Source organism: Pocillopora verrucosa, chromosome 9 (assembly GCF_036669915.1).
Source record: "Pocillopora verrucosa isolate sample1 chromosome 9, ASM3666991v2, whole genome shotgun sequence".
Taxonomy (NCBI): Eukaryota; Metazoa; Cnidaria; class Anthozoa; order Scleractinia; family Pocilloporidae; genus Pocillopora; species Pocillopora verrucosa.
Window position 1 is genome coordinate 19356592 of NC_089320.1, and position 27546 is coordinate 19384137.

Here is a 27546-nt window from a genome sequence, read left to right on the forward strand (position 1 = left end):
CGGGCATTTAAAGTAAGAAGGGAACGAGATGCGGGATTGCTATTATTAACAGGACACGAGAATCAGCAATTTTGAGAAGCAGGATTCGGGAAATAATCTCTTAAACGAACCGAGAACCAGGATGTCCGCTGACGAGAATTTATAAAGAAATTGATCTTCTCAGTCATGGAAAGCACTAGGCATACAGGCTCTCTAGCAGTCAAGAGGCGAAGGGCTGCTCAGCGACTCTCTTCAGTTAATGCGCGGGAATGAAAATTATATCAGAAGCCATAGTTAGTAGAGGAGCCAGTCTCCTCTACTAACTATGCAGAAGCGAAGTTGCCAATTTGTCAAAAATCCTCAATGGCCCACAGGGAAACGTGGTCTAAGACTGCTGCGTCAAGTGAAATGCTTAACGGCGTTGAAAAACCTCCTGCAAGTCTCAGAATTATACCGATATGCTGCTCTTAACCTGTCGAGTTACATGACTTTAGATGTGAAGAATATTCACTCGGTTGTACATCACAAAGATTAACTTTTCACAGTGTTAGACTTCCCAAGGAACTTTGGAAATATAGCCTAAGAAGGCTTAATGAGGAAAACCCATTGGGCGGCGTTCTATTTAACAAATCCAAATTCTTGGTATCCTGTACCCTGTCGGCCATACCAGCAATTCAACCGTTACCACCTGACAGGAAACAACGATGGCAAGAGCTCGAACTTCCCGTCGTACCACTACCAGAGAGAAATTCAGCCAGTCGAACCCGGTAAGCTTCGAACAGTCTGACTTCGAGGAGCAGGAAGAAAACAGCGGTAAACAAAACGAAGAGGAAGGTGGAATATTGGAGTACGATTCCCCGGGTGATGATGACATTCCATCTTTGGAACGAGAGACTGATTTTACCTCGGAAGAGGTTCTTGCTTCGGGAGAAGTATTCGCTGTAACAGCAGAATTGTGTTCAGTAATTATTTCTTTATTTCCGTTGGTATGGAACCATGGGATTGCCGTGACCTTTGTGTTTCATGCACTTGTTGAAATTGTTATTCGTTTCTTTGATACTGACCTGCCTGTACGTTTGTCCGTGATCGAAGTTTAATGAAAGGAAGTCATTACCGTGACTAGCGTACGTTATTCGTGCAAAACTTTGAAAACTTCTAAAATGAACAATGTCATCATTTTGGTGAAAAGAGATAAACTCACGCCTTATGGTGACTATAGACTTCAACTGATTAATGCTGGTTAAGGAAATCGTCACCCACCGGAAAGGCCCTTCTAAGTTTAGGAAATAGGCTAAGACAAAATTATACCGCTGACAATAGGCCAAAGTGATCCTGGGCTCGAGATTGATGGCCTTCGTCATGTTTAGCTACCAAGCCTTTCAACCGAATACAGGTAAGCTGGGGAGTACTTCGTGTAGAGTCGTTGCCGTGGAAACAACCCGGCCGCAATCAAAAGTCACGTGACGAGCTCTTAGCAAAAGGAATATAATCGAAATGAGTTTAAAGTGGTCAATGTCGGGTCATGTTTCAGGTGCAGTTCCGTGAAATTTTGGTGAATTTTCAACTCAGATACGTCATCAGTGATGATTAGTCTTATGGCAAACTGTTTTACTTGGGTGAAGAGGAGAAGGGAACCTTCAAAGTACGTTTTAACAGAGTCTGATTTACATTGTGACAAAAAATAGTGTTGATGTCGAAATATTGTGGTCGAAAATGTGATTTCAAGTGATCAAACCTTAGATGCATCTTTCTGTTCTTTCTTCAGGAAAGTTACCCTTCTTATGGTGGGTTTAGATAACGCAGGGAAAACGTCTACTGTAGCTGATCTGACGGGAGGTAGGAAAGTAAAATTACATTTAATTTTATAATCTATTCTTGGCGGTAGTTCCTCGTACCATATGAGTTTGTAGTTACTAAAATCAGCTGCCACTTCCTGATGACATCCGAGTACATTCATAAACGTTATGAGAGGAAAATATTGGTTTGTGGCCAACCATAGTAGAGGCACGGTTAGTAAGGGTTATTGAAAGATACTTTTTCGTGGTGATGGAAGTTTCTAGTCCAATCCGTGAGCCATTTTGACGAGGTTTCCTCTCTAGTTATTATCTGAATTGGGCCGATCGGCACCCAGCATACACGAGAACCCTCTTGGGGAGCTTTTAATAAATTTATACTTATGTCATAATTTTGTTTTCTATAGTCACAGTCCAAATCAAAATAGGAAAATGGGACATTTTTATAATGTTTAAGTTGGGGTTTCTGTGAGGAAACTAAAAATTTTCTGCTTTTCTAAATGAATCTTTACAGACTGAAGAAATTCAATAGTTAAAGAGAGCTGACTGCAAGAATTTGGTTTAGCTGCCTAATATGTTAAAATGTTGGGGAGGCTCCAAATCTTGAATTCTCTGTCTCCTTGATAAGATAAGCAGAATCCTGCCTGCTTTCTATTAGGTTCTTACTTTAAATCAATTGGAGAACAGACTCATAGCTAAGGTCACCATGAACAAAGTTTTTCATTTTTATCATAGAGACAAATAGATTCTATCCCACAGTGGGTTTGTACCATGATACATTATTGAAGATGTCAAAATGTGGTGAGGACATCAGTAACACACTTGGCTGTTTTGTTGTCACCACATTTTGACATCATCCGTAACCTATTACTGAACACATGCATGGCAACTTGAAATTTTTAGGTTAAAGGTTTAGTACTAAGAGATTCCATTTGAGGCCTAGAAATTAGCACTTGTGTGAAATGAATATTATTTTCTGTATTAATTATCCTAGATGTACATGCTTTCATAGAGGAAAACTCATGACTGCACTGGTCTACAGTGACATAGTTGTTGCTGGATTTGATATTTATTTGATTCACAAATAATGTTTACTTGTGTTGTATTCTCTTTGCAGAGTCCACAGAGGGAATTACCCCAACAGTTGGCTTTTTGAACTCATCATTTTCATTGTATAGATTCAGTGTGACAGTATTTGATGTAGGAGGTGGTGCTAAGATTCGTTCAATTTGGAAAAATTATTATGCTGAGGTCAGAATCTACAAGTGTACATTATCAGTTAATGAATTTTTCTTGCTATTGAAATTTTTTGTGTGATTGAATTTTAAAATCTATAGAGTTTATTACATTAAAATCTTTTTAAAGTCTTTTATGGATTGATTAATTTCTTTTTCATTTTTGTTTTGTAGTCATATGGAATAGTATTTGTGATAGATGCCAGTGACACAACTAGGCTAGAGGAAAGCAAGAAAGCTCTTTATGAAACAGAGATGCAACCCCGTGTTGCAGGAAAACCTTTACTTGTGTAAGAAGACACTCCAAATTATGCTTATGAATATTTAACAACCTGTCACACATGTATGATTTTTTCTGTTTTCAAGACTGCAACACATATTATTACTTCTCCCTGATTGGTATGACCAGTCCTGTTAACATCCCCTCCCCCCTCTCCCCTCCCCCCCACCCCCTTCTCTAGCAGTTTGTCAAGTTTAAAAGTTTTCTATGACCCATATACAGTATGCCCCTGGGTCTAGAATCTGAAGCATGGACAGTTACTAGCTCTCTTACTCAAGAACACGACACAGAGTCCCTTACTAGAGCTAGATCATAAACCTTTCTTTTTTTGTCACAAGCACTTTTGGACAATTTTACATTGTAATACATTCTTAAGTTAACATTCTTTATATTTCTGTGACAATGTAATGGCTAAGAAAATCAATTTAGCCTTTTTTTTACACAAATTGTTAACTCATCTTAAATTTTCTTTGTATAAAGACTTGGAAATAAACAGGATAAGGAGGGAGCTCTGAATGAAAATGAACTACACAGGCAGCTTGAGCTAGACACACTTGCCGAAAAATACAGTTGTCCATGTAAAGTGGTAAGTTATTACATTCAGGTTATTTCTAATATTGACTTTTTGCCAGCATTATTTGAAATCATTTTTTTAAAGATGTTTTAATTAGATCATTTCTTATCTTTCACCAGTTTTGTTGTTCAGCAGTACTTGGTAGAGGAAATAAAATAGATAGACAAATTAAAAAAGGTGAGTTGAAAACCATTTGTAAACATGTTTATGTGGAATTTTTTTATAGAAACTGTCAAACTCATAAATATATTTTTATAACTTGGTGAGTAATTCAGTACTTCTTCCCTCAAATGTTTTGCATTCTTAAGGATGATATAAAGAATAAAAATTGGCAGCCCTGAATAGAAAGAAAGGATGCTTGGGAAATCTAAAAAGATCACTTATGTCTAATTGTTCTTGTTTATATGATATCTATAGGCTTCCGATGGCTCCTTGCTGAAATATCCAATGATCATGTCAATCTGTCGAGAAGAGTGGAGAAAGACATGGCTGAACAGGTGATTATAACCATCTCAGTCATAGAATTTATTTTTTCAGCAGGCATCTGGCAGGGCGGTATGGCTATTTCTTGCCTGGTCATGCCATTCTAGAGGGCTCTCATTGGGAGAGGGGTGGGGGGCATTTTTGTCTGTTGTCTACAATAAAAGCTCATATAGGGAGGATTGGATCATTTGAGAATTACTGTGTGGATGACATGATGGCTCTGCCGGAGAAAAACATTCTGAGGGCTAAGCCGAAAAGGAAGAAAGGTTTGAGTGGGGTACAGCCCTTTTAAACCTCGGCACCTTAACCTTTTTGTTCTGTCACTACACTCTCTTGTTATATATATAGAAACAGATTGCCTGAAACTTGCTAATCTGTGGCTAACTTATTAGTTAACGTCTAGTTTCTAGCAATTATTATTTAAAATAATGACTGAATCATTTCCTTGTTAATTGCAGAAAAAGGCACAGGATGAAGAAAGAGAGCGCAAAAGAGAAAGAGTCAGATTAGCAAGGGAGGCAAGGTTGGTGGTAGAGGACTTATGTGTGCAAGACATTAACTTTGCCATCTTTTTTCATTAGATTTTGTTATTCTTGTGATATTAAATTTGTTTTTAACTATTACCTTAGGGAGAAAGCCGAAAGAGAAGCTGCAGAAAGAGAGAAACAGCAGGTGGAGGAGTCAGACGATGGTGTTGTTGTTAGCAAGGTGAGATACTTAGAAAGCAGTTCTTTACCATCACAGGTACTTAAGCCCCTATTTTTAGTCATCAACAAAAGAAGCCTCATGTGACGAGCAGTAAATAAGTTATGATATTGTTCTGATGAAGGTAGGTTTAGAATTTAATGCTGGTCAAGATTGTTAGTGGGTAAATGATCTGTGCTATTACAGATTGATGCATAATTATATGTCATTTCATTACGCAAAACTAAGACCAGATTGGGTGTGGTATTTCATCCAAGCGTCTGAACTTAACTCTTTTGGTCTGAAATCAGGACAAAAAGAAGAAAGACAGAGATACACCAGAACCTCAAACCTCATCCAAGAAAAAGAAAAAGGGGAAAGAAAATAATCATGAGCCTGATGCACCAGAGAAAGGGAAGAAAAGTAAGAAGAAAAAGAAAACAAAACAGGATGAGGACATGGTGGATGGACAAGATACTAGAAATGTATGTTCATGATGGAAGCATGTGCTTTTGTTGTAACTGTGAGAGTATCTATAGGGTTCAAGTACTGAGGGGAACTTGGAAGGAATGTGCACATGTAACTTTTCAGTTGTTTTTTTTTTCCAAACAGATGGAAGACCAAACCCTCAGTAATCCTAGTCCACTAGAAGAGCACTTAATTGAAGATAGGTCCAAAACTCGCGATGAAACAATAGAGCATTTACAACAAGGAGGTTGGGCTGAAATGAGAGAAAGTTTCCCTGTACATGAAAATACTACACCGGAGGATAGTGAAGTGAAAACAAAAAAGAAGAAAAAGAAAAAGAAAAAATTAAATAAAACAGCTCCAATGGAAGGAGAGGAAACAGAACTTCCACCACTCAATGCTTGGGGAACTCCACCGAGTACATTAAATGGATTTCCAGGAAGTAGTGGGGTATCTCCGAGAAGACTAGAGCCATTGGGGCTACCTCGTACATCAGGTACTGTGAAAGAGACCCTTGTGATGTAAATGACTCACAGATTGGCACGAGAATATCTTAATTAGTAAAGAAAGACAGCGCTTCCTTGGCATAACACTGTAATTGTTTTCTTCTTATTCAGTCTGTGGGCTTCTTCTTGTGTCAGTCTATATTTAATGATAATTCAGATAGTAGTCTTGAGTTAAGATAAACATGTGGAGTTTTTATTGAAGCAAAAAGGCTAAAATTTACTCAAACTATACCTCATCATGAAATAACTCTACCTTAATTTTTTATTTCTTTATGTATTGTATTTTCTCAGGAAACAAAGCCATACCTTCGTTATCAATCCCAGAAGGCGATGAGGTAAATTTTGCAAAGATTCACATTCATAACTTCAATTATTGAAATTCTTAAATAGCAAAGAACTTTTCTTCCCATGAGAGGCATTTATATTGAGTACTGCTTCTGAACAAACTCTTTAAATCGAACATATTATTCCAATGTGTCTATAATTATACAATGACAACGACTTATTTCTCCACACAGGAACCAAACAGTCTTCCTCCTATTCGAGGATCATCGTGGACAAGAAGCAGACCAAACAGTGAAGATTGTGATGTGGTCACATAGAATATTACAATTCTATTTTTCTCGGTCACATTTAAATCAACACTTATCTTGATCATTTACAATGCCGCTCAGTCAAATTAAACTTGAAAGCCTTCAGGTTGTTGCTTGAACTTTTCCCCACTGTCGTGGAAAGATTTTCCTCTCAGGGAGGATAATCTTTATATTTCTGGGAAAACCTTGTAATTTGACTCCTGATGGCAATTGGGTCAAAAATGGGTCACAAAGGTCCAAAAGTCTCTGATTTAGCTGAGCCGCATCTAAAAACATGTCACATATTTGGTGAAAATTTTATTTTTCCTGTAAATACACATTTCTTGTCTGTTTTTATAGAGAAAAACACCGCATCATATTTAAGGAAATATTGCTAAGCAATATCTAAGCATTTCCACCTCAATTATATTAAGACTATATACAATTCATGTATCCTCATTGTATCTCCATAGCATTGAGATAATTTTGTAAATACCAAAGAAATCCTCTATTAAAGTGAATTATCTTTACATTTTGTGTTATGTGGTCAACTCCCCTTTCCTTGTTGTTCGGTTTTTCATGAGAGTAAGGCTCATTTAGGTTAGAAAAATAAATGTGGATTCACCTTAACCTTTTAACCCCTATGTGTAGTGGCTAATTTCTCTTTGCATTGTCGCTGTTGAATTGAGCATTAAGATCACAAATATATAAAGAAATATATGAATTGAGCTAAGGAAAAAACAAAGAGACAACACTTTATCGCGACAAGCCTGTTTCGTGATTAGATTATTCTTTGGAAGCTACTTCTATATAATTATTGAACACTGTAGTACGGAAAAACAAAAACATAGACTTCCTTATTAAAAAAAAATTATATATACATATATATATACATATATATATATATATATATATATATATATATATATATATATATATATATATATTACGAGAGGAAAAAAGGACGCAACTACATTTCCCGACAAGCCTGTTTCGTGAATCGCTTCACTCTTCAGAGGTTTAAGAGTGAAGCGATTCACGAAACAGGCTTGTCGGGAAATGTAGTTGCATCCTTTTTTCCTCTCATAATATTTATTCTGCTCTGCTTCAACGTATTGAGCACTGTTCCACGCGAAAATCGACTTGCAGACTTCCTATATATATATATATATATATATATATATATATATATATATATTTATATCATCATCTCAAGGAGCTTCTGACTGATAAAGAAATTTTCCTTGTCAGTACCATACGAAATTTATGGTGAACAGTATGGAGAATATGCACATTGTTATTGTGTAAAAGATTTAAAGACCAAGAAATATCAGGGATTTTATTGTCATCTGCAAATTTGTAAGTCCCTTTCTTACGTAACCTGTTATCTTTTTTCACTGTCGTCTCCGAGCCTAGGTTTCGCGGGTGGTAAAAGTTTTCTGGCTACCATTCATTTTGGAGATACAGGGCTCAATTTAATTGAATGTGCCGACTGGTAACTACGGACACGTTCACGGTATCATACATAACGTAATCGTAACAAGTCTCGCTCTCGCTCCCACTCCCGCTGAGATTTGAAGTTTGTTTGGTTTGCTGGGCAAAAGGATTTTTTCTAAGCTGTAATTCTAACGTTTAAGCCATAATGAGCCGTGAGAAGCCATCTGTGTTGATAGACATTACTTCTGACACCGTCTGACCATGGTAAGTACTGGTAAAATCGATCAGGATTGAAATGATGAGTCATTCTAAGCGTTAACAATTCAGTGAAGCGCAACACTCGTCAGCTGCATGCCCTGCGGTCAAATCTTGCAACGAACGAGAAGAAATTGCTGTGCGAAGCTGTGATTAAGACGAAAAAATCTTATATCGTGATTAGGAAAAGGAGAAGTAAATTTGATACAGAAAACGGGATTTCACGGGCCTCGGCAAAATATGCCTTAGATTGTGTTGGAAATCGTTTCCAATTAAATCTTCGCCCTTGGCGCTCACACAATTGCAATTTTGGGGAAGACCTCAAAAACGCTCTACAGATTGCTAAAAGATATAGGAAACATCCCAAAATTATTCAACGAAAAAAATCTGATATTAGTCAATTTGCACACGGAGAGGTGTACAAAATTGAAAATCAGTGGGTGAAGAACTGTAGAAGAAAGGGCCTCTTAATTTATTCATGGAATCCTGTTGTGCCTTTCTTAATTCTTGAAAGCATTTTAAGTGGCCCTGTATTCCTTAAGCTGTACTGCATTTGGTGATAAACTTTGAATTTGCTCTCCCAAGGCCTTAATATTCCCACACTACAGAGCAATGTCAGGCTACATTGCGTTTTAAAAAGATTAGCATCTAATTGTTTTTTATTTGTGGAAGATCGTGTTTGTCACACTTTTGTCAAATAGAATGATCATATCCCTTTGTTTTCCTTCAGGTGTTTTGTTGGAAAACGCCATCTGGAGGAGGCCATGAAGGTGTTTTCCAACGACTTGTCATTTGTGGTGACATGGAAGCCTTTCTTCCTGAACCCTACAACTCCTGAGGCTGGTATACCTCTCATTCAATACCTGACACAAAAATATGGACCAAGGGCAGGTGCCATGGCCAAGGATGGAACTAGTCCTCTGACAAAAGCTGGGTTGAATGTGGTAATGATTATAACATCATTTTTGGTATCTAATGCCACATCAAATTAGGAGCTCCCACATTTTAAGACCCCAGAGAGTGACTAGCATCTAATTTTTCCTTACAATATCATTCCTGAATCGTACTTTAGTATGACAAGTATAAAGAAGAAGCTTTTGATTGTTAAACAAATTCTCCTTGTCAGCACCATAGGAAATGTAGAGAGAACAGTATGGAGAATATGCATACTGATGTTGGGGTGTAAAGGGCTAACCACACAGGAGTACAAAGTGTTAGGTATCAACAAACAGTCAGGGTAGTGTACAAATTAGTGGGATTTTGCTGCCTTTGTTGGATGATTACATTGACAGAGTACTAATTTATCTTTTGTTCTTCTTTCTCACAATAGGGCATCAATTTCACAACAGATCGTCTCATAGTCAACACTTTAAAATCTCATTGTATGCTGGATTATGCCAAGTCAGAGGGGAAGCAAAATCTTCTGGCAGAGAACCTTTTCAAAATATATTTTGAACAAGGAAAGAATATCAATTCCACTGATGTTTTGGCTCAAGTTGCAGTGGACACTGGGCTCAACATAGATGCTATGGAAAAGTGAGTATCTTTGTCGATAATCTTACCCCTTTCCTACATACAAAAGATTATTGAAATATGATTTTAATACTAAACTTAAGTATGCTCATTTCCTTGGGCATGAGCTGTTTTCTTATTATTTACTTGACTAGTTGTTGTATTTACTTTTTAAGATGTTACCACACTTCATATTATATTATGTCCATATTAGCATGTCGTACATAGTTTTTTCAGTGCTTGCCTTTGTGCATAGGTCATTTGTTCAGTCAGTGTAATAATAATTTCTCATTAGTAAATGGTTTGAACCAAGGGGTAATATGTGATAGTGGAGTCTGATAGTTGGGTTTAACAACTCAGTAAAGCCTCTTCATATGAGCCCCGTTGATCAGGCAGGCCTGGTTTTCAATATCTCAGTGCATCACTAATTCTCTTAAAAAATCCTGATGTGTTAATATGAACAGGTGATCTGGCCTCGGATCCTGAGATCTCGGTTTTTCCCTGTAAGATCTCAGGAACCAGGCCAGAAGTGTTTTTAGCCCCTTCTCTCATTTAAGTACACAGATTGAAATTTCTCACATGAACCCAAGACAAAACTTGTCTTGGTTAACAAGCCAGCCTAGTCAACTGGGCTCATGTGAAGAGGCCCTGAGTCATTTATTAAATCCTATTCAGCCTCTCATTTTATAAATTTCCTATGGAAAACATATTTGGTTTTTAAGTCCAGTTCATGTTCTGAACAACACTCATTATTTTATTAGCCAGTTGTTAACAATGTTTGCATCTTATTTAGGCACCTGAAGGACAAATCAGTTGTTTCACGAGTGCAAGAGGAAGCCATGGAGGCTCATGATGAAGGAGTCCATGGAGTGCCTTTCTTCAACATCCACCTTAAAGGAGAAAGCCAGAAGATTGCTGGATTCTCAGGTGCACAACCACCTGAGACATTCAAGAGTATCTTCCAGCAGCTGCTGAATAGATTCAAAGCTAGTGTTTAAGGTCACACTTCTGACGTAGTTCTACTCTTTTGCACATTGTTAGCTAATAATACTTTTGAAAAAAGCTTTTAGAGCAAGGGTTTTTTCAGCATTATGGTATATATATAATCAAGAAAAAAAAAAAGTCTTCTAGGTTACTCAAATCCAGTTTCTGTAGCAATATTTTGACCACTTTCCTTCTAGTTAGCTTGGCTTGTGCTCATCCAAAGCCTGGATATCTTAAGAGACCAGGCATTGTCTTCTGAAAACTTACCTTTGTTTTAATGCAAGGCTGCTAACTCTTCTAGTCTTCTTGTACTTGATGAGTTCATGTGTCTAACATGATTACCTTTGAGAAAACCTACTCTCAAGGGTTTGATGATAAGAATCACAAGGAATTCAAGACAGTACAAGACAATTGAAACTTAAAACACATTTCAATACACGTTGTATGACACAGTTTAGGCCTACAGTGATATGTTATTTCTTAAGATGGATGTAGTTAGTTAAAATTTCAAATGAATGCAAAACCCATTGGACCAAGCAGACTGTTTTAACTAGTGTAGTGGTTAGAAAGCTGTAATGTTTTATGAGGCTTGGAACAGTAATGTCACTGAAGGTCTGTGACTAAATGATTATCTTGGGATAAATTTGTGGTCATTCTAAGATTTGATGTTGACTGTCACAAAGATGTGCAGGGTGTTTGTGAGTGGCCTCACGTTAAAATTGATTTGTAAAGGGACTTTTGCACCAGTCATTGGGCATATGAAAGTAACTGTAGACTTAATGTAGATGACAGCTTTGGAGTAAAAGTGCTTGCTAAAACTTCAGTGTTGCCTTAATTAACTAAATTTCACTCTGAAGAAGGGCTAATGCTCAAAGTGTCAGTTTTGAAACTCTTAGCAGTGGCCAATTTATATTATCAACTCAACTTTTACAACCAAAATCATCTTGCAAACAGTAGGTCAGCCATGCCATGGCACTGGGTCATATAGAAAATGGCTTTTTCAAATAGTTTGTAGAAAACGTGATGCTTCTATCTGGACACAGGATCACCAAGGGCATGTGATTTAAATGACCATTTTCAAGCATGCAACCAGTTCTGACAAAGAGGGGTAATATTTCCCCCAGCCCCATCTTAATCAGCTTATTTAGTGTAGAGTACCACTAGTTTGTGGAACATGCCACTGGAATCGAAATCCTGTCGGAAATAGAGTAAAAATAATGTACAAGGGCCTGTTAGAGTGCAATCTCGTTCGCAGCCAGTTCTACCTTAAGTAAGTGATAAGGAACCTGACTCTTCTTCCCATTCCACTCCAAAACCTACGGTTTGGGAAAATGAGAGAGCCTGGGCTCTACGAAGCTGGAACTCATGGTCCCGACGAACTAAAACCCTCATTCCCCAACCTCCCTTCCCCTTCCCTTTATTCTCCCCTGCCTGCTACAGTCAAATATAAAACAAACACAACGTAACAACATCGACTCACCTTAGATATGAAATTTTATTAAAAAGTATATAATTATGTATTCACTTTTGAAGAGCGCGCGCTCATCTCTTCCAATAAATAATTTCTTGGCTATGAAATGACCGTTAAGAATTACAATTCATTTATAATCCGTCCACTAAATAATAATTTCCCAGATTGTACATCAACTATCGCCATTGGTTGGACTCACGTTAGCGACGCAAACAATCAGTCTGCTCTTGATTAGGTGTGTTTCCACAGTGAGTTCATTGCTTGGTAATTCACTGTCAAGACTCAGGGGGTACACAGATCTGTTACCCTATAAACAAAAGGCAGACACTCGATAAGTAATTAATCAGCCAATGTTTTGCGTCTAGCGTGGCGTCACGTCTTAGCTTTTCGTCATTCATCGAATACAATCGACTCGCGCTAGGAATGAATCGTTAAGGGTCGGGTCTGGGACCCGTTTCTCGAAGATCCCGGTAACTTATCGGGGCCGTAAAGCACTTCTGTTTTCATTCAGTACGGGAGTTTATAAGACTTCGGCTAAAGAAACAAAATGAATTGGTTAGGTTGCCAGAATCTGCTCCGCCATTCTTCATTAATTTTGATTCTAAATATAGCTGTGAGCCCGTTAATTCGCCGGGACTTTCGAGAAACGGGCCCCAGTGAAATGAGATTGTCCATACGGGGATATCTTCCTTAAAAATTTGGAATTGGGCGTTGAGCATGGTCAGGCCCAAATCGTCAAACAATCCAAAACATCAAACAATAACCCCCAAAAAAACGAATTTAGACGGCTTACCTACCAGTTACCGTTACTGATTATAGATTAATAGGAGTATATCGTGTATTTCCTCAAAGCTACAAGGCTACTTGACTGTCCGGCGAAGAAAAGCTTTTAATAGTTGCGGCAACAAACATTGAAATCTGGGAAGATTTTGTGATATGAAACGTGATTTAAATAAGAGGCTCGTGACCAAAGGCGGAAAAAGCTATTTTCCCACAATACTGACCTGAACCAGTGGATACTGTATACTGGAATTTAGCAGTATTGAGCGTACTCCATTGTCACCGCAAAAACTAAGACATACTTCATCACCGTAAAAATCAGCTTTCACACAAAATAAAACCACTTTGGTGCCTATAAGAGATAGAGGCAAATATGTAACAGTTGTTGATCGGCATAGACATACTGGCAATTGCTGGAAACTTAAAGAACATGAGAGACAGTTTACTTAGTAAGTTTAGTTTGGTTAAGTTTGAAGAATAAACTGATCAACTGGACAAGGTGCTGGAAAAAAAAAGCAACAACAAGGTAAGTTACACGTTATCGACACAAATGCTGATATAATTTACCTGGAGGTGCTTTATTCGAGTTATATTTGATAAGGAAAGTCTCCCTGTCTTTCTCCCCCGGAGCAATACAGCGGTACGGCATAACCAAGGGAAGCCGTAAAGTTCCGGCTGATTCCAGACATTTCCCCAATGCAGCTTGTAAAGTGTTTTCCATGCTATTAAAAAGGTTGAGATAAAGTAACGCTACAAGAATTAGTCTCCCGATAAATAGATACCTTTGCCTTAGATAAACCCTCATAAGTCAATGTAATCTTAACAGTTTTCGGAGATTTCTATAAGATCGAGAGGTAACCTATCCTTTGTCTATACCATACGATATCCATTCCCCATCTGCACAATCAAGCAACACTCGAGGAGAAAGACTGGGTACCTAAGTCTAAAATAACTGAACAGGAGAAAGGGGGGCTTCAGTCTCTCCACTTCATTCTCTCTTGGGTAAAGCTAAAGATAAACTCACATTGCTAAAGAAAAGACGACTAATAAGATCTAACCTTTTTTCGTGTTCTGAGAGCAAATTTTGTATTTCAAAATACTGGTTTCTCACAGCGATTTGTATAGCGGTCTGCTCGTAGTTTGACTGAACTTTTGTGTCCACACCATGCTTCAATAACACTCCAACAACTTCCTCATGGCCTTTCTTACACGCCTGCCAAAAATATACCATAAGTGAAAGTTCATTGTCTAATTATCTATTCCTATAAATAAAGCACGTGTGTTATTCACGATGACCACTGACCCTCATGAGTGCCGTCTCGCCTGCCGGCTGTTGCCAATTGATGTGGGCCCCACACTCCAGTAGGATTTGCACAGTTTCTGGAAAACCCTGAAAAAAAAACGATAAACTTAGTAGTGCCCATTTGTACTTCACGAAGAGGATGTCTTCCTCAGCGGAGAACACGCGAGGAGTGACGAGCCGGAAGATAGCTTCAAAGGAAACGACTACCAACCACTTAACAGTCATTCCCTGTCCAGCCTTTTCTACAGTTGTTCTTTATCACACCGCGGTTAGATTATTGAAAATGAAAAACCAAAATCACATTGGATTTTAAGCCAAGACACAATCACTTAAAGGCTCCTCGTCCGAGTCGAATGGAAGTTGGAGGTTGGAAGTTCGAATGGAAGGCGGATCGTTGAGATGAAAACAAGAGAACCACGAGAAAAATCCTCGGAACATGGACAAGGGCCGACAACAAATTCTACCCAAAGAGGGAAGAGGAGGAGCAGACCACCAGACACAACACGGTGGTGGGAGGCGCGCCCTTTCTTCATTGCACTATCCCTACCCGCCAAACATTTCTCCACAGACCTGTTCTGCAGCATGCATGAGTGCTGTCATTCCGGTTCTTTTCTGATCAGTGTTTACACCAGCTCCTTTTTTCAATAGAAGCCTCACGATGTCATCCTTGCCACAAGTCGCGGCCCACATGAGTAGTGTCATCCCTGATGCAGTGTCGATGGTATCCGGATTGAACCCAGGCACAGCAAGAGCACGCCTCACCAGCATGGTGTCGCCGTCTCGAATCGCTTGTTTCAAGGCGGCTGAAAGAGACAAGCATCAAGATTTTGTTGGATGAGCTAAATCGTGGTTTCTGGGTCTTAACTTATTCAGCCTAAAATATTCAAGTTCGTCATTTATAATCCATTTTAATCTTAGCCATCCTTAGCTATCCTTGTACATTATCCTCTCTTTCTCCCGCACGTCCCTCAAAAATCCTACCCGTGTTTCCCACCATAATGATCAAAATGTAAACCTGTTACCAGACCCATACGGCCAAAGCAAAACTATACAAGCGACACCCAACTACACAGTTTACATGGGGCAGTTCCCAGCCCCTCCCCGCCAGGTAAAATGCAAACTTGTGATAGAGGCGGAAGGGACAAATATGCCATAAAAACAAGGCTTTCACTATTTGTAACCAAGTATTCTTACTTGTGCGGTTTAAATAAGTTTCCCGAAAAAAATTTGTACAGTTTATTCGGCAGTGACTTACTCCATGAGAGAATCAGAGGTTCTGCGGCTGGGGAAGGAGCTCTATCACTAACAATCGCTTCCTGCAAAGAAAAATTACATACATTTTAAAAACCATATGAATTAAACTTACTTCATCTACCTGTTTCCTTATTAACCTATATTCAAGCATACTCTTACGTACAACATTTTCACCACTGTTTGAGCTGACTTTTCTCGTAAACCAATTCTGATTCAGTTTCGGGAGTTTTGGGAAGGCTATAATATAGTATTCAGCTCAAATGTTTTTGTGAGCTGGTAAGATTGGTTCGAATCCATAAACTATGACATCACTCCTCTTGCCGTGCGCGTTGACCGAGAAGAACCTGGAGTCTAAACAGTGAATGAGACTCGTCAGTAAAGCATTTCAGCGTAGTATGCATATATAATATACACCTTCCTCTATTGCCTTTTCAAATATACAAGAACAGAAATACGTACCATTGATATGGGTAAGTATTATACTTAAGGAATATAATCAACATGCGCGGCTCTAAATGGAAAAACCACTTTGGCTTTCTTTTTGGTCCATATCTACAGTTTCACGTTGCTTTTTTGGTGTAAGTTTGGCTTACCTCGACTTCGTTAAAGAAAGAATGTGGCGAAAAGTCATCCAAGTCGAACTCAAAATCACTTAGATCATCCTCTCCTTCTGAAATGTCTTCCATTCCGCTGTCCTGTTACCAACAAAAGAGCAAACAAGTAAACAACGGAATATTTGAAATGAGCAATATCTGACTTGTGGATAATCCTATCAGATGGACCACTCAATAGTTGCGAAAGTGAAACACGCCGAAAAAGAATTATGGTAATAACCGGGGTATGCTTAAACCTCTCCCCTCCTCAGGGGATAATTTACTTCGAACATGTCGCTTCGTAGCTCAGTTGGTAGCAGACGGTGCCCAACCTATCTGACAGGCATGGGTTCAAATCTCGTCGATGCCCAATTTCATTTGTTGGGCTTTACTTTCTGCGGTTGGGTTAATTGCAGTCGAAATGTTGAGGTCGGACAATTCGTCCCAAAAATAAATAAATAGATAAAAAATACACGATGCCTTTCCAAAGGTCCTGTCCTTTCAAATGAGAAACACGACCTTGCGAAGATACAACTTACATCTCACTCGAAAAAGTTGAGGTGAAAAAAAGAGACGACAAATTGTTTAGTAGAGTACCTCATAAACCAAAATCATCCACGTCTCGGGTCTAAGTCCTTGACACAATTAAAAAAAATTTAGTCTACATGTTTTATCATTCTAGCAACGTCCTTTAATAACGACTCGCTACTGTGTAATTACAGAGTTATGTTTTATCTCTTTGTGATTCATTTTATTCACGAACTTTCTTTTCATTTATTTATCAAACCTAATTTTCCTTCCTTTTGTTCACTTTGATGGAAACGGAATATGTTATTTTTCAACAAAAATTGAAAAAAATATCAAAAGAGAGTCCCACATGATTTGATACGACGTACGTGAAATATCAACACAAATGATTAAAAGCACATTCTATCGCAAGAAACTAGAAGTCGTGGAAACCATTTATGGAAATTCAAACTCACACAAAAACAAAATTCTTCCTGAAACAATACATTTTCAATTGGAAATTCGTTAATTGTCCCGATTTTTCGCTATTTACCCACCAGATTCTAGATCTTTTATCCAAATTATACTAACTGAATAAAATGTGCTGATAGGTCTTTCAACGGAATGTAAATTAAGAAAGCACGAAGACAGTATATAGAGCACCTGGCGTCAAAATGGATTTTTTTCTCGGAAACCCTTCAAAAAAAAGATTCATTTGATTCAGACCCTCAATTTGCCGAATACGACAGAGAGATTAAAATATTCTTTTCAATCAGTCATTTTTCTCTAGTTCAAAACATCCGTGTGGGAAAATATGCAGCGAACTTCGATGTTGAGAGATGGAGATTCAAAATCAGAGCCACGTAACAGATGCGATTCAAATACATATGATACTATTAGTGTTTTAATAGCGAATCGCTGCTTTAATCGGAAAGATACGAAAGCAGGAGTATCGAACTTGACAACATGACAAAAATTTGCATGTGATCCCATTGGGGAAAAAACAATAATATAAAATGCTTGAATAATAGTATTTCGTTCCAAGAGAAACTTACCAAAATTCTACCATTTTCCCCGTCACCTTGTGTACCATTATGCGTTTTCCCATCAATATTGCTCTGTTTCGATGTAACTGGCTTATTTTTACTTTCATCATCTTTGCCACTATCCTGAATAATAGCACCGATCAAATCTCCATCCATGAGAGCAACCGATTTCGTATTATTCTGCCTTGGTAATAAATCAGCAGCGGTTGTAGAGGCGACAATGTGCTGTTTGTCCGTTTTTTTTCCCAGGGAATCGGTCATAACCCCCGCAGAACCGCCTGCCCCATTGGAGTTTGGGTGTATTGCAGATGGTTTATCTGTCAACAGCGGCCTTTTAAACTCTCTTCTTGATTTAGGACGTCCTTCTGTCCTCTTCGCTTTTCCCTTCATCCGGTTTTCCATGTCAACGTGTCGTTTCATTGTAACACGATTATTCAACTGCGACACGTCCCCGTCGAGCGACGATCTCGTCGCAGAAATTTCCAAGATGTCAGTGTCCCGTTGTGTTCCCCTCGCCTCCTCGATTTTATTTTCGTCGATAGAACTTCGAACAAGTGGCTGTGACGTTTCCGAACTCAACACACCATCTGTTTTGTTTGAATTTCCGTTTGTATCGAGACTTGGCGACAAATCCACGTTTCCTTTAGTATCGTTGGGGTTACGCAACCTCTCATCAACTTGGTTCTTCACTTTCATGGACTTCCCTAAGGTTCGCATTTTCGACAATGAAAGTTTGGACGACACATCAGGTCGAAGCGATGACTTCACTTCGTTCGAGTTTACGTCTGTTTCTTGCGCTAGTTCGTCGGAGTCTTTTCCTGTTACCATTTCATTATCATCCAGGTTAGGTAAAACGTTATCGATTTCACCTTGCAGAGCTTTCGTCCGACTTTCGATACTAAAACTTATTGGGGAAAAGTTATCACTACTAGAATCACTGTCGCTTTTCTTCGCCTCACTCTGATTTTCAACAGAAAATGATTCTCTCATTTTAGTTGTCCTTTCCTTCTTCCCAAGGCTAGTTTCTGTTTCAGTACTCTTCGTCGTATTCCTCGACAATTCCAGTTGTAAATTTCCCTGTTCACTCTCAGAATCACTTTGCGAAGAGATCACAATCCACTCTTTCTCTATCGCGGGCTCAGATTCCTGTGGTAGATTTTCCCGCTCATCGTCTGTGCTTTGGGATGAAATTTCTATAACTTGGAAGTCGTCCTGCTCTGAACAAACTGTACTTGGATCGACATTGGAAGTTTCATTTGCTTTGGAATCCTCATCCCTTTCCTCTTTCGTATTTGACGATATTTCATCCGAAGCACCTTGGATCTCCGAGTCCGCAACAGGACTAAATTCTTGTTTCTTCCGAAGGGAGACAAGAGCTAATTCTTTACTAGCTTGTCGAGTTAAACCCAAGGGAGCTATTTCATCCAGGTCCAGAAGTAAATAATCTGAGGGACCATATTGTGGGAAAGGTTCTTCATCCTTCGCTGGCCGTCCTCGTTTTCTCTTAGCAGCGATTCCTTCGCTTTCTTCAGTTCCTGCTCCGCTATCAGTCTCCAACCTTCTGTTCTTCGGCGGACGGCCGCGCCTCCGTTTTTCTGGAGGTGTACTCATTTCACCGTCGTCGTCGTTTTGGTCCTAATAATAAAATTGAACAATGTATCAGTGCTACTATCAGTGTAAACTCATTTTCCTCTTTCCTCAACGCTTCAACTAATTACATCATCAAAGGCCTCACTGTGCATCCCTTGCAAGCGCACGTGATCTTGTCGATAAAAAAGGGGGAAAGCGTTTGAAAAGTCTCGAGAAATTACAAGCGCATGCACATCAGAAAAAGCAAGATCTGAATATCACAAAAATATACAAGCTAAGGACATTCAATCGAGTATTTTGAGCGCGGCGTATGAGAAGTAAAAGCAGATATAGTATCACTAGTTATTTTTCCGGATTACAAAAGGAAGCAAATACTCACGCTTAAATTATATGATATTCAAATGAGACAACACAAACATTGATTTCAAATTCAAAGGAGAATCTGTTGGGTTGTTTAAACTGTTTAACACAATCCTTAAAAATTTTCTTTCGCTAGGAAATAACCTTTCCACCTAAGAGGGCTTTTATCTGATGCTTTTAAATTTAGAAAAATATTTCATTCTACAAATGGCTAGATTCCATTTGATTCCATTTGCTAGATTCCCTCGCTCTTATTGATAACAATCGAGCGTCTTCCAAAAAAAATTTATAGATCTTTTTTGTACGTGCTATTACGTTCAGATAATCCATGAAAAACCAATACAAGTGCTCAAGGAAGATTCAAATTCGACTAACGCTCTTTCCTGATGACCGCTTCAACTGCTACAATCTAATTCCACAACTTGTATAAAACTATGCAATCAATTGCCACAACAAAACGAACTTGCACCGCTAGTCTGGCATAAGACAACAACGTCGCAGATTTGTAGGAGTCGGTAATTTCTGCTTTGGTTAATTACAAGAACGTACCTGGAATGCAAAAAAGAGTCACTGCTTCTAAACATGAATTAAGACAGTGGCAGATAAATCGTTGTTTGAGCACAAAGCGTCTTGCGTGATACGGACGAGATCCGTTTTTTAAATATGCGCGCGAAACAGGAGAAAATGATGCAATGAAAAGAGAACGAGAGAAAAGAAAGAACGAGAAAATCACCTAAAAGAGCGACTCACTGAAATTTTTTTTACGATAAGGGTTTTGAGAGCAAACACCTGAGATATAACTATGTACACTGAAGGATATTTTAATACTTGACAGTCCGCATATGCAACGATCGTGATTGAAATAGGTCTGTCATGGCCATGTTACATCACATGTTTGTCACGGATATTGATACCCAATGACGGCCTACACGTAACAGTTTCTCGAAAGTTTGTGCTTCTTTGCTTGCCATAAAACGATATCAATTTATTTGCGGGTTTGAACCTAATGTGCTATGTGCTACATTATCATTATTTTGTTACTGAAATAGTTTCGACCACGAGAAGATCTCGTTTCGAATAGTGCCTGATACAAGCTAAATAAATACTTGAAAACCTTCGGTCTTCGTGGCTGGCAGTTTTATGCGCATATTACGGTTTTGAATGCAGTAAGAGTTAAAACTATCGTTCGTCCCAAACCTCTCGCGGCTTCGTCGTACACCGCTTAAGAGCTCACAGAACCGAATCACCTGAACATTTTCTGGACTTTGAGGAGGAGTATTTAAACTTATGACTCCATAATCCCATTACGAAGCTAGAAACAACAGAACCATGAGTCCACTGACAGTAGGAGTTGGTTGATTGTGGGCTCATGTGCTCATCATATGATTATCACGCCAAGTCACAGGTTTAAATCTTTTCAAATCCCGTGAGTCCTGGTTTTTCGTTTTATTTATTATTTTCAGACTTCCTCAACGCGATTCAATTTTGCCTTTGCGAAACTCATTCTAAGAATCAATCCCGACTTAACCGTGGTTCACAAATATAAGAATACTCACCTTCCGGTTTCCTTCATCAGTGTCGCTGTCTTCTCCCGCTACTTCTTTCAGCCGCTTCTGTGAACGGAAGATTTAAGTTACAGTGAGAGTTCGAGTTGTTTTCTAATGCTAGCGAGGGCCCCTTTATTAACCCCCCGCCCCACCCCCCGTGGGCCAAGAATGCGCAGTATGCATTTGTTGCATCTCGTGATTACCTTTTCATTTTTTCATTTTTTTTTGGCGGGGCGGGGGGGGGGGGAGGGTGATCACGATTTGGAATAATAAAATAAATAACAAGAACACAGAAAAACTTCTACACTGGGCATGGGATACGCGCAAGCTTAAGAGATTGCTTGGTACAAGGATTAGAATGATGGTTTCAGCATCTACTCACAGGTTTTGCATATTTTTCGCTGGATGCGAAAAACGTACGAGCTCCTATTGATAAGTTAAAAAAAACAATTATATTTAACCTATTTTGATGTGTTGTGGGTCCTGTTTTCAAAGTGAGTCGAAACAACTCCACTAGCAATAAAAATAGGCTTAAAAACAATCAGTTGAGCCTCAGGGAGATCTGAGAGAATTCCAAATAATGATAAGTACATCGGGTAAACGACCAAAAGATCACATCAGCTTGAGCATAAGAAACCTATGTATTGCACTCTCTCTATCACCAGTGAATTTATTGATGAGCTTCAACTGGAATGAATGCAGAAAAGTAGTCTAGGAAATTCAAGTTTCCACTGAATTAGAACATGTACCTCTTAGATTCTGGTGAAGCAATACTAATAACTAAGCTTCAAAGCCACATGTTCAGAGTGAGGAAAATTTTAGCTATAAAGCCAATATGTGGCTTCTTAGCACAGTAACTAATATTCCCTAACTAGTATTAACAGCAACAGCTTGAATCCTGTTGAGGCCTGGAATCAATTTTTTTCAGGCTTATTTCATGCAATTTCTTTGAAACTTTTAACACCCATGACTGATGAAGAAGAATTTCTCTAACAATATAGATACAATATCAAGTATACAATTGACAAGAATACAGAAAAATATAAATTCAGAGATTGAGTTGATCCAACCATAAATTCTCCAAGCTAAAAGCAGGGGAATTATATGACAGACAGCAAGAAGAACTATTGAGATCTTGAGAGTGAATGAGTTAATGCAGCTCTCTTGCAAGGATCATATCATAACTTCTTACTAATCCCCAGTTTAAAATTTGATTGTGACCAGATTCATTTACAAAAATGAGGAACCCACCAGAATTTGTCCTACTCTTCAAATGTGGCTCTGTAAGTCAGTTGATAGCAGCTCTTAACCCTTTAACTCCCAAGATCTGATTAATAATAATATTCTCTCCTCTAGCTGCTATACATTTCCTTGTAAATTGGTTATGAGAATTTGATGTTCAATCAAGATAATATCTTGTACCTGATAAGTTTGAGTATTCTCACTACCTGTTTGTTGGATAATGTTTGCATACAATAGAGAGAAGTCAAGTGTTAATCACTTCTGGTAGTCAAAGGGTTAATTAGCACTTGGGAGGTAAAGGTTTAACTCTGATCAAAGCTTGAAATTTTCATAGTTCTTTAATTTCTATAATTTATTTAACTGCAGCTCACATGCAAGCCTCACATCTTTCCTTATAAATTTCCATCAGCTTTGCCATTTTACACCATGGCAAGAAAGTTAAATGAATCAGTGAGCCCTGTTAAAATTGTTTGTTGTACTTACTAATAATGAAACTGATTATCATACTGTACTTACTGGCTTCCTGCCACGCTTTTTATATGATTCTTTCCTTTGCACCCAATACCTCTCAACTAGTTCCTGACAAGTGAGCAAGTTTTCACTTGGTTCCCAAGAGTCCTCTTCTGATCCATAGCCTTCCCAGCGCACCTTGTATATCACTCTACCATCCTTATAAACATAAAAAAGAACAGTGGGCAATAAATTAAAACAAACAATCATGGTATCTATGAAGCAGCACCTTTATTTTAAAAAAAATACATATTTTGGCAGATTGTGCAGAGTTCTAGAATCAATTTTCACCTTTCCAGTAATAGTTAACCCTTTTAGTCCTGTGAGTGACTAAGACAGAATTTCTCCTTCTTATGAAATTAGAAGATCCTCGCAGCTACGAACACTACTGAAACTAGTAGTTGTAAATAGGACCTGAAAAAAATTCAGGCCCCGTACGGGATTTGAACCCATGACCTCTGCGATACCGGTGCAGCGCTCTACCAATTGAGCTAACAAGCCAACTGGGAGCTGGTCAATGAATTGGGTACAAATAAACATCCAAGTGAATGAAGAATTTAGATATATGAAAATTCACATATTTGCACAGCGGTGGAGAGATGCAAATATGTGAATTTTCATATATCTAAATTCTTCTCCTTCTTATATCTATTCAATATCATGCAGACAAGTAATGAGAATAAAGAAAAATGTCAATAATCTCCTATTATTACTAATGAGATCTTGGGAGTGAAAGGGTTAATTTAGGTTCTATAATAATCTGGATCAAGTCTGCATTTTGATTGGTTCTCTCTAATGATCTATTCAAGTTTATAAAATTATCATTAACAATTTTTTTCCTCTTTATTGTATCAAATAAATAAATTGGTACTGCTGGTCTGTTTAGGTAATAGATCAAAGAAAATGTCACAATGTGGTAAAAACAGCAGTGACACAGGCAGAATCAGCTTAGACACTACCCTCACACAGTGCCTCTTCCCACCCAGGTACATAATGGACACCAGAACACTGTCAAGGAGATTGAGGGGGACTGGGACTGGGATAAGCTAAAGATACATGCAAGCACATGCAAACTACAATTGGCAACAAAATTGTTGACACATTGACCTTTTCAACCATCTATCACTTCAATTTTATCTCTTTAGCCAATGTTCATTTCACCTATTCACCTCCTTCACCCCAAAGTAATGTTGTATTACAATTCCATGAACCTCAAGCTACATACCAGCAACAATGAAAGGGGGAGGAGGGTCTTGTCAAAGATTTTAATTGTGGCAAAGACAGGAGCGTTATTCTTCAAATAAGACCCTTCAAATATGATGTTTCAACTAATTTTGATGCTTATTGGAGGCTTACAACTCACATTTTTCCTTTCTTTTGGTTTTGTTCTTCTCTTCTTCCTAAGCAGGGGTAAGTTTAAAAGGAGAAGGAGAACAAGAAATACTGGGTGGCCAGGTTATCACAAGTGCCACGTTGTTTCATCAGATTACAGGCTAACCTGGGAACAATTCAGTCAAAACGTTCCATGAAGTTGGCAAAAAAGGATCAAGCAAATTCTGAAAGTGTAGCTGATGTACAATATATCTTGCTCTCAACATGTGTCTTTATAGCTTAGTTAGCATTTATGGACTGGCTAGTATTTGAGAGGAACAGGTTTGAATCCCATTGAAGCCTGATTTTTTTAATGGCTTTTTTTTTGCAGTCCACCTTCAAAGATCATTTCTTTGCTTGATTCACTCATCTTAACCTGTTGCGGGTAAATTCTTCAATTAATTCCACTCAAAAATAGGGATGTGGCTGTTGTGAAAATTTTTTCTGGAGCAAACTTCCATCAAAGCATAACCTTAAATATGCTAAAGAAGGCAGAGTAGTGGTAGATTTGGTTAAAAACCGACTCATGTTGACTGATCTGCTTGGTCAGCAACATCTAGACTTTCTTACCTCTCAAGATGGAATATTTTACACCTCAAACACAACTTTCACAACGTGGGGGAATATTTTTGTAGAGAAACTAATTTATCAACATTATTTTTAACTACATGAACCCCAAACAATTCCAATGTATAATCTCTCAGCTATTATGGGCTGCACTGCTTTCCACCATTGAAAATTATTCTGGTCTAAATGCATAAAACCATATTGCTACATAACTCAAATTCTAAAACCAGACTATTCTACACTAATTGTCTAAATGGTTTTTAAAATGTTTTGATTGGGGCATCTTTATTGTTTAAGCAGAAGGTTATGAAATGATTTTCCTTTGCCTTAAATAAGACAAATAACCTATCAGATATACTTGTATACTACCACTCCCAGATAATCCTAAAGTTTTCCAATTGCACAACAAGTCTCTTGATCTCCTCACAGTCTATTAACTCTTTGGCCCTTCAGAGTCATTGGAATCTAATTTCAATATCACCCCTGAATCACACATTAAGGTCCAGAGAATAAAGGAAATGATCAACAACTAAAGAAGCTCTTGACTGTTAAACAAATTCTCCTTGTTAGCACCTCAGGAAATACATGGAGAACTGTATGGAGAATATACATACTGATGTTAGGGTGTCTAGGGTTAATTCTCCTAAATCAGAGCAAATCTGGAGCTTAATTTTACACTAGTGGAGAAATTAGTTCCTGTTTCAAAGATGGTCATATTTAACCCTGAGAGTGACCAGCACCTAATTTCTCCTAACAGTAATGTGGCTGTATCATTCATTAAGATCATGAGAGTAAAGGAAATGATCATCACCCAAATAGGCTTTGATTGTTAAACATATTCTCCTTGTCAGTACTAAAGGAAATGTATAGAGAAGAGAATGGAGAGAATGGAGGGTTATGGGAAATCTGTTTCATTTTGAAAATATATAAGTCCACTTTATTGTCTCAGTTAGAGAAGAGAAACCAAGACAGAGTAGTTAAAAACAAATTTGGGGGTAGGGGTGGCAGGAAATCTAAGATTGCCAGAGGTGGACATCTCTGCCAGAGCAAGCCACCAAATTCATCTGGAGGATTGTAAACTGAAAACCCCACACTACCTTTGACAGGCCTTTGCAGAGGGAAAAGGAAAGAATTTTGACAGTTTTATCCCTCCCTAAAGAGACGATATCAATTGATATTAAAAGAGACTTGTTTAAACATAAAGCGGTAAAAACGAACTAAAAAATATCAATTGAGGGTCTTCATGCCTTGAATACCAGTGCAACCTGAACAATATCTAAAAATTTCCCCACTACATACTGATAGATCTGCGATGCTGACTTATATTTTCGGAAGACAAGAAACACAGAAACACACAGGCATGACACTACCTAGGTCGATATTACAGACATCAGAGACTTCCCGATCAGTAAATATACCGATATTCACCTGCCATCTCTCAAGGAAAAAATTTTGTGGGGATTTGTCTAGCGTGTTTGCTTAAAGTTAACAAACTTCCTTCGTCGCGTGAGGTAAAGAGTCCCTTTAATTCCCGTCAAACCTGCATTGCGACACTACCTTACTACAATAGCCTCGATTACTGAGAATTAACAGTTCCCAATTGGATTTCTCCCGGAAAAATGGCAGGTAATCTTGCTGTAGGGTATGTTCATGAGCTAAGTTTGACATTCGGTTTAATACAAAGATCGACTGAAACATCATTCAAGTTTAATGAACATTCGGCCGGCCAGGCTGAAATTATGTATGCATGACCGATAAATACTTTATCGCGTTGTACAGAATGCCGAATAGTTCACGGCACAGACAACTTCAACTTACCTTCTTTTTCGCTTCAAGTATTCTTTCCACTTCATAAATGTCATCTGTGTTGTCAGACTCGCAGTCAAAATCCATGATTTCAATTGAAAATTAAAGATCCCTTTCAAAGTTCAGAACATTGTTGAGGGAATTGAGAGATGTCATTCCACTTGAGCCTGCAATAGAAAAGGGCAGCGAAATGTTTACGGCATCCAGTCTTCCCTCGCCGAGAGTATTTTAAGGCAAATAAGAAGTAACTTGTCTTGTCCGTGTACTCTTATCTTGCTAACAGTTTCAGTAAAATCATTTTATTTGTTGCGTCACAAACACTGGAGTGCTCTATTGCGCGCGAGCACCTCGTTTGAAGCCACGGGCGCACCTCCTGGGAGGGCACGCGCGCTACGTGTTCTCAATGAACTTCAATCACTTCAGTGTGTCCAACGACATGCTTTTTAAATTGTACATAGAAAGGGAATAGCTCTACCTGAGTCAATTTTTTCTGATCTTTAATTGCCGCTGAGTTTCCAAAGCTATTATAGACCTCTTGAAGTAAAACCATCCCCGAACAGTTTATTAATAACTCCAAAAGTAATGAAAATTCACTTTCCCCCGAACGAATGGCTAACTGATTAAAGAGAGAATTACCTCTATACTCTGGTTCTTGCATAGAAAACCAAAAACAGAGTCCATCTTGTCTCACGCTAATGATTGACGCCAACTTTTGTTTTTTTTTGTTTTTTTTTTTCAAAACTTTTAAAGGCAGTAAATGGCAAAACAAAATATTTCAACCGAAAATTAAACGGCGTAAGTTGACAGTAACTTTTCAGTAGACCACTCGACTCTATT

At 38.3% G+C, this 27546-nt stretch overlaps 3 protein-coding genes across 3 annotated transcripts; 2 read left to right on the forward strand and 1 right to left on the reverse strand.

Annotated features, from left to right (window-relative positions):
- Positions 1 to 1468: 1468 nt before the first annotated feature.
- LOC131793611 (ADP-ribosylation factor-like protein 13B) lies at positions 1469 to 7085 on the forward strand. Its single transcript, XM_059111039.2, has 13 exons — positions 1469 to 1621; positions 1745 to 1815; positions 2890 to 3023; positions 3182 to 3297; positions 3768 to 3873; positions 3981 to 4038; positions 4279 to 4358; positions 4803 to 4867; positions 4974 to 5052; positions 5340 to 5513; positions 5641 to 5992; positions 6294 to 6337; positions 6521 to 7085. The coding sequence occupies exons 1-13, from the start codon at positions 1563 to 1565 to the stop codon at positions 6602 to 6604; spliced, it is 1422 nt and encodes a 473-aa protein (XP_058967022.2). The 5' UTR covers positions 1469 to 1562; the 3' UTR covers positions 6605 to 7085.
- Positions 7086 to 8124: 1039 nt separating this feature from the next.
- On the forward strand, positions 8125 to 11580 carry LOC131793663 (uncharacterized). The gene is made up of 4 exons (XM_059111110.2): positions 8125 to 8275; positions 8997 to 9210; positions 9597 to 9802; positions 10572 to 11580. Exons 2-4 carry the CDS (start codon positions 9031 to 9033, stop codon positions 10774 to 10776), a joined length of 591 nt encoding a protein of 196 aa, XP_058967093.1. The 5' UTR covers positions 8125 to 8275; positions 8997 to 9030; the 3' UTR covers positions 10777 to 11580.
- Positions 11581 to 12238: 658 nt separating this feature from the next.
- On the reverse strand, positions 12239 to 26861 carry LOC131793702 (M-phase phosphoprotein 8). The gene is made up of 12 exons (XM_059111167.2): positions 26722 to 26861; positions 22972 to 23124; positions 21223 to 21279; positions 17726 to 19351; positions 16164 to 16265; positions 15572 to 15632; positions 14887 to 15119; positions 14317 to 14403; positions 14072 to 14226; positions 13581 to 13735; positions 13238 to 13365; positions 12239 to 12540 (listed from the first exon to the last, which is right to left on the reverse strand). Exons 1-12 carry the CDS (start codon positions 26794 to 26796, stop codon positions 12406 to 12408), a joined length of 2967 nt encoding a protein of 988 aa, XP_058967150.2. The 5' UTR covers positions 26797 to 26861; the 3' UTR covers positions 12239 to 12405.
- Between the last annotated feature and the right edge of the window lie 685 nt (positions 26862 to 27546).

Excerpts from the sequence above, each read along its gene's own strand:
- LOC131793702 (XM_059111167.2), bottom strand. The coding sequence starts at position 26,796 with ATGGATTTTGACTGCGAGTCTGACAACACAGATGACATTTATGAAGTG. Across the intron at positions 13,736-14,071 it reads CTCTCAGAACACGAAAAAAG|CATGGAAAACACTTTACAAG; the intron begins GTTAGATCTTAT and ends CCTTTTTAATAG. Across the intron at positions 13,366-13,580 it reads CTCGAATAAAGCACCTCCAG|GCACCAAAGTGGTTTTATTT; the intron begins GTAAATTATATC and ends TATCTCTTATAG.
- LOC131793663 (XM_059111110.2), top strand. The coding sequence starts at position 9,031 with ATGAAGGTGTTTTCCAACGACTTGTCATTTGTGGTGACATGGAAGCCT. Across the intron at positions 9,211-9,596 it reads CAAAAGCTGGGTTGAATGTG|GGCATCAATTTCACAACAGA; the intron begins GTAATGATTATA and ends TTCTCACAATAG. Across the intron at positions 9,803-10,571 it reads AACATAGATGCTATGGAAAA|GCACCTGAAGGACAAATCAG; the intron begins GTGAGTATCTTT and ends CATCTTATTTAG.
- LOC131793611 (XM_059111039.2), top strand. The coding sequence starts at position 1,563 with ATGATTAGTCTTATGGCAAACTGTTTTACTTGGGTGAAGAGGAGAAGG. Across the intron at positions 3,024-3,181 it reads GGAAAAATTATTATGCTGAG|TCATATGGAATAGTATTTGT; the intron begins GTCAGAATCTAC and ends TTTGTTTTGTAG. Across the intron at positions 4,039-4,278 it reads AGATAGACAAATTAAAAAAG|GCTTCCGATGGCTCCTTGCT; the intron begins GTGAGTTGAAAA and ends TGATATCTATAG.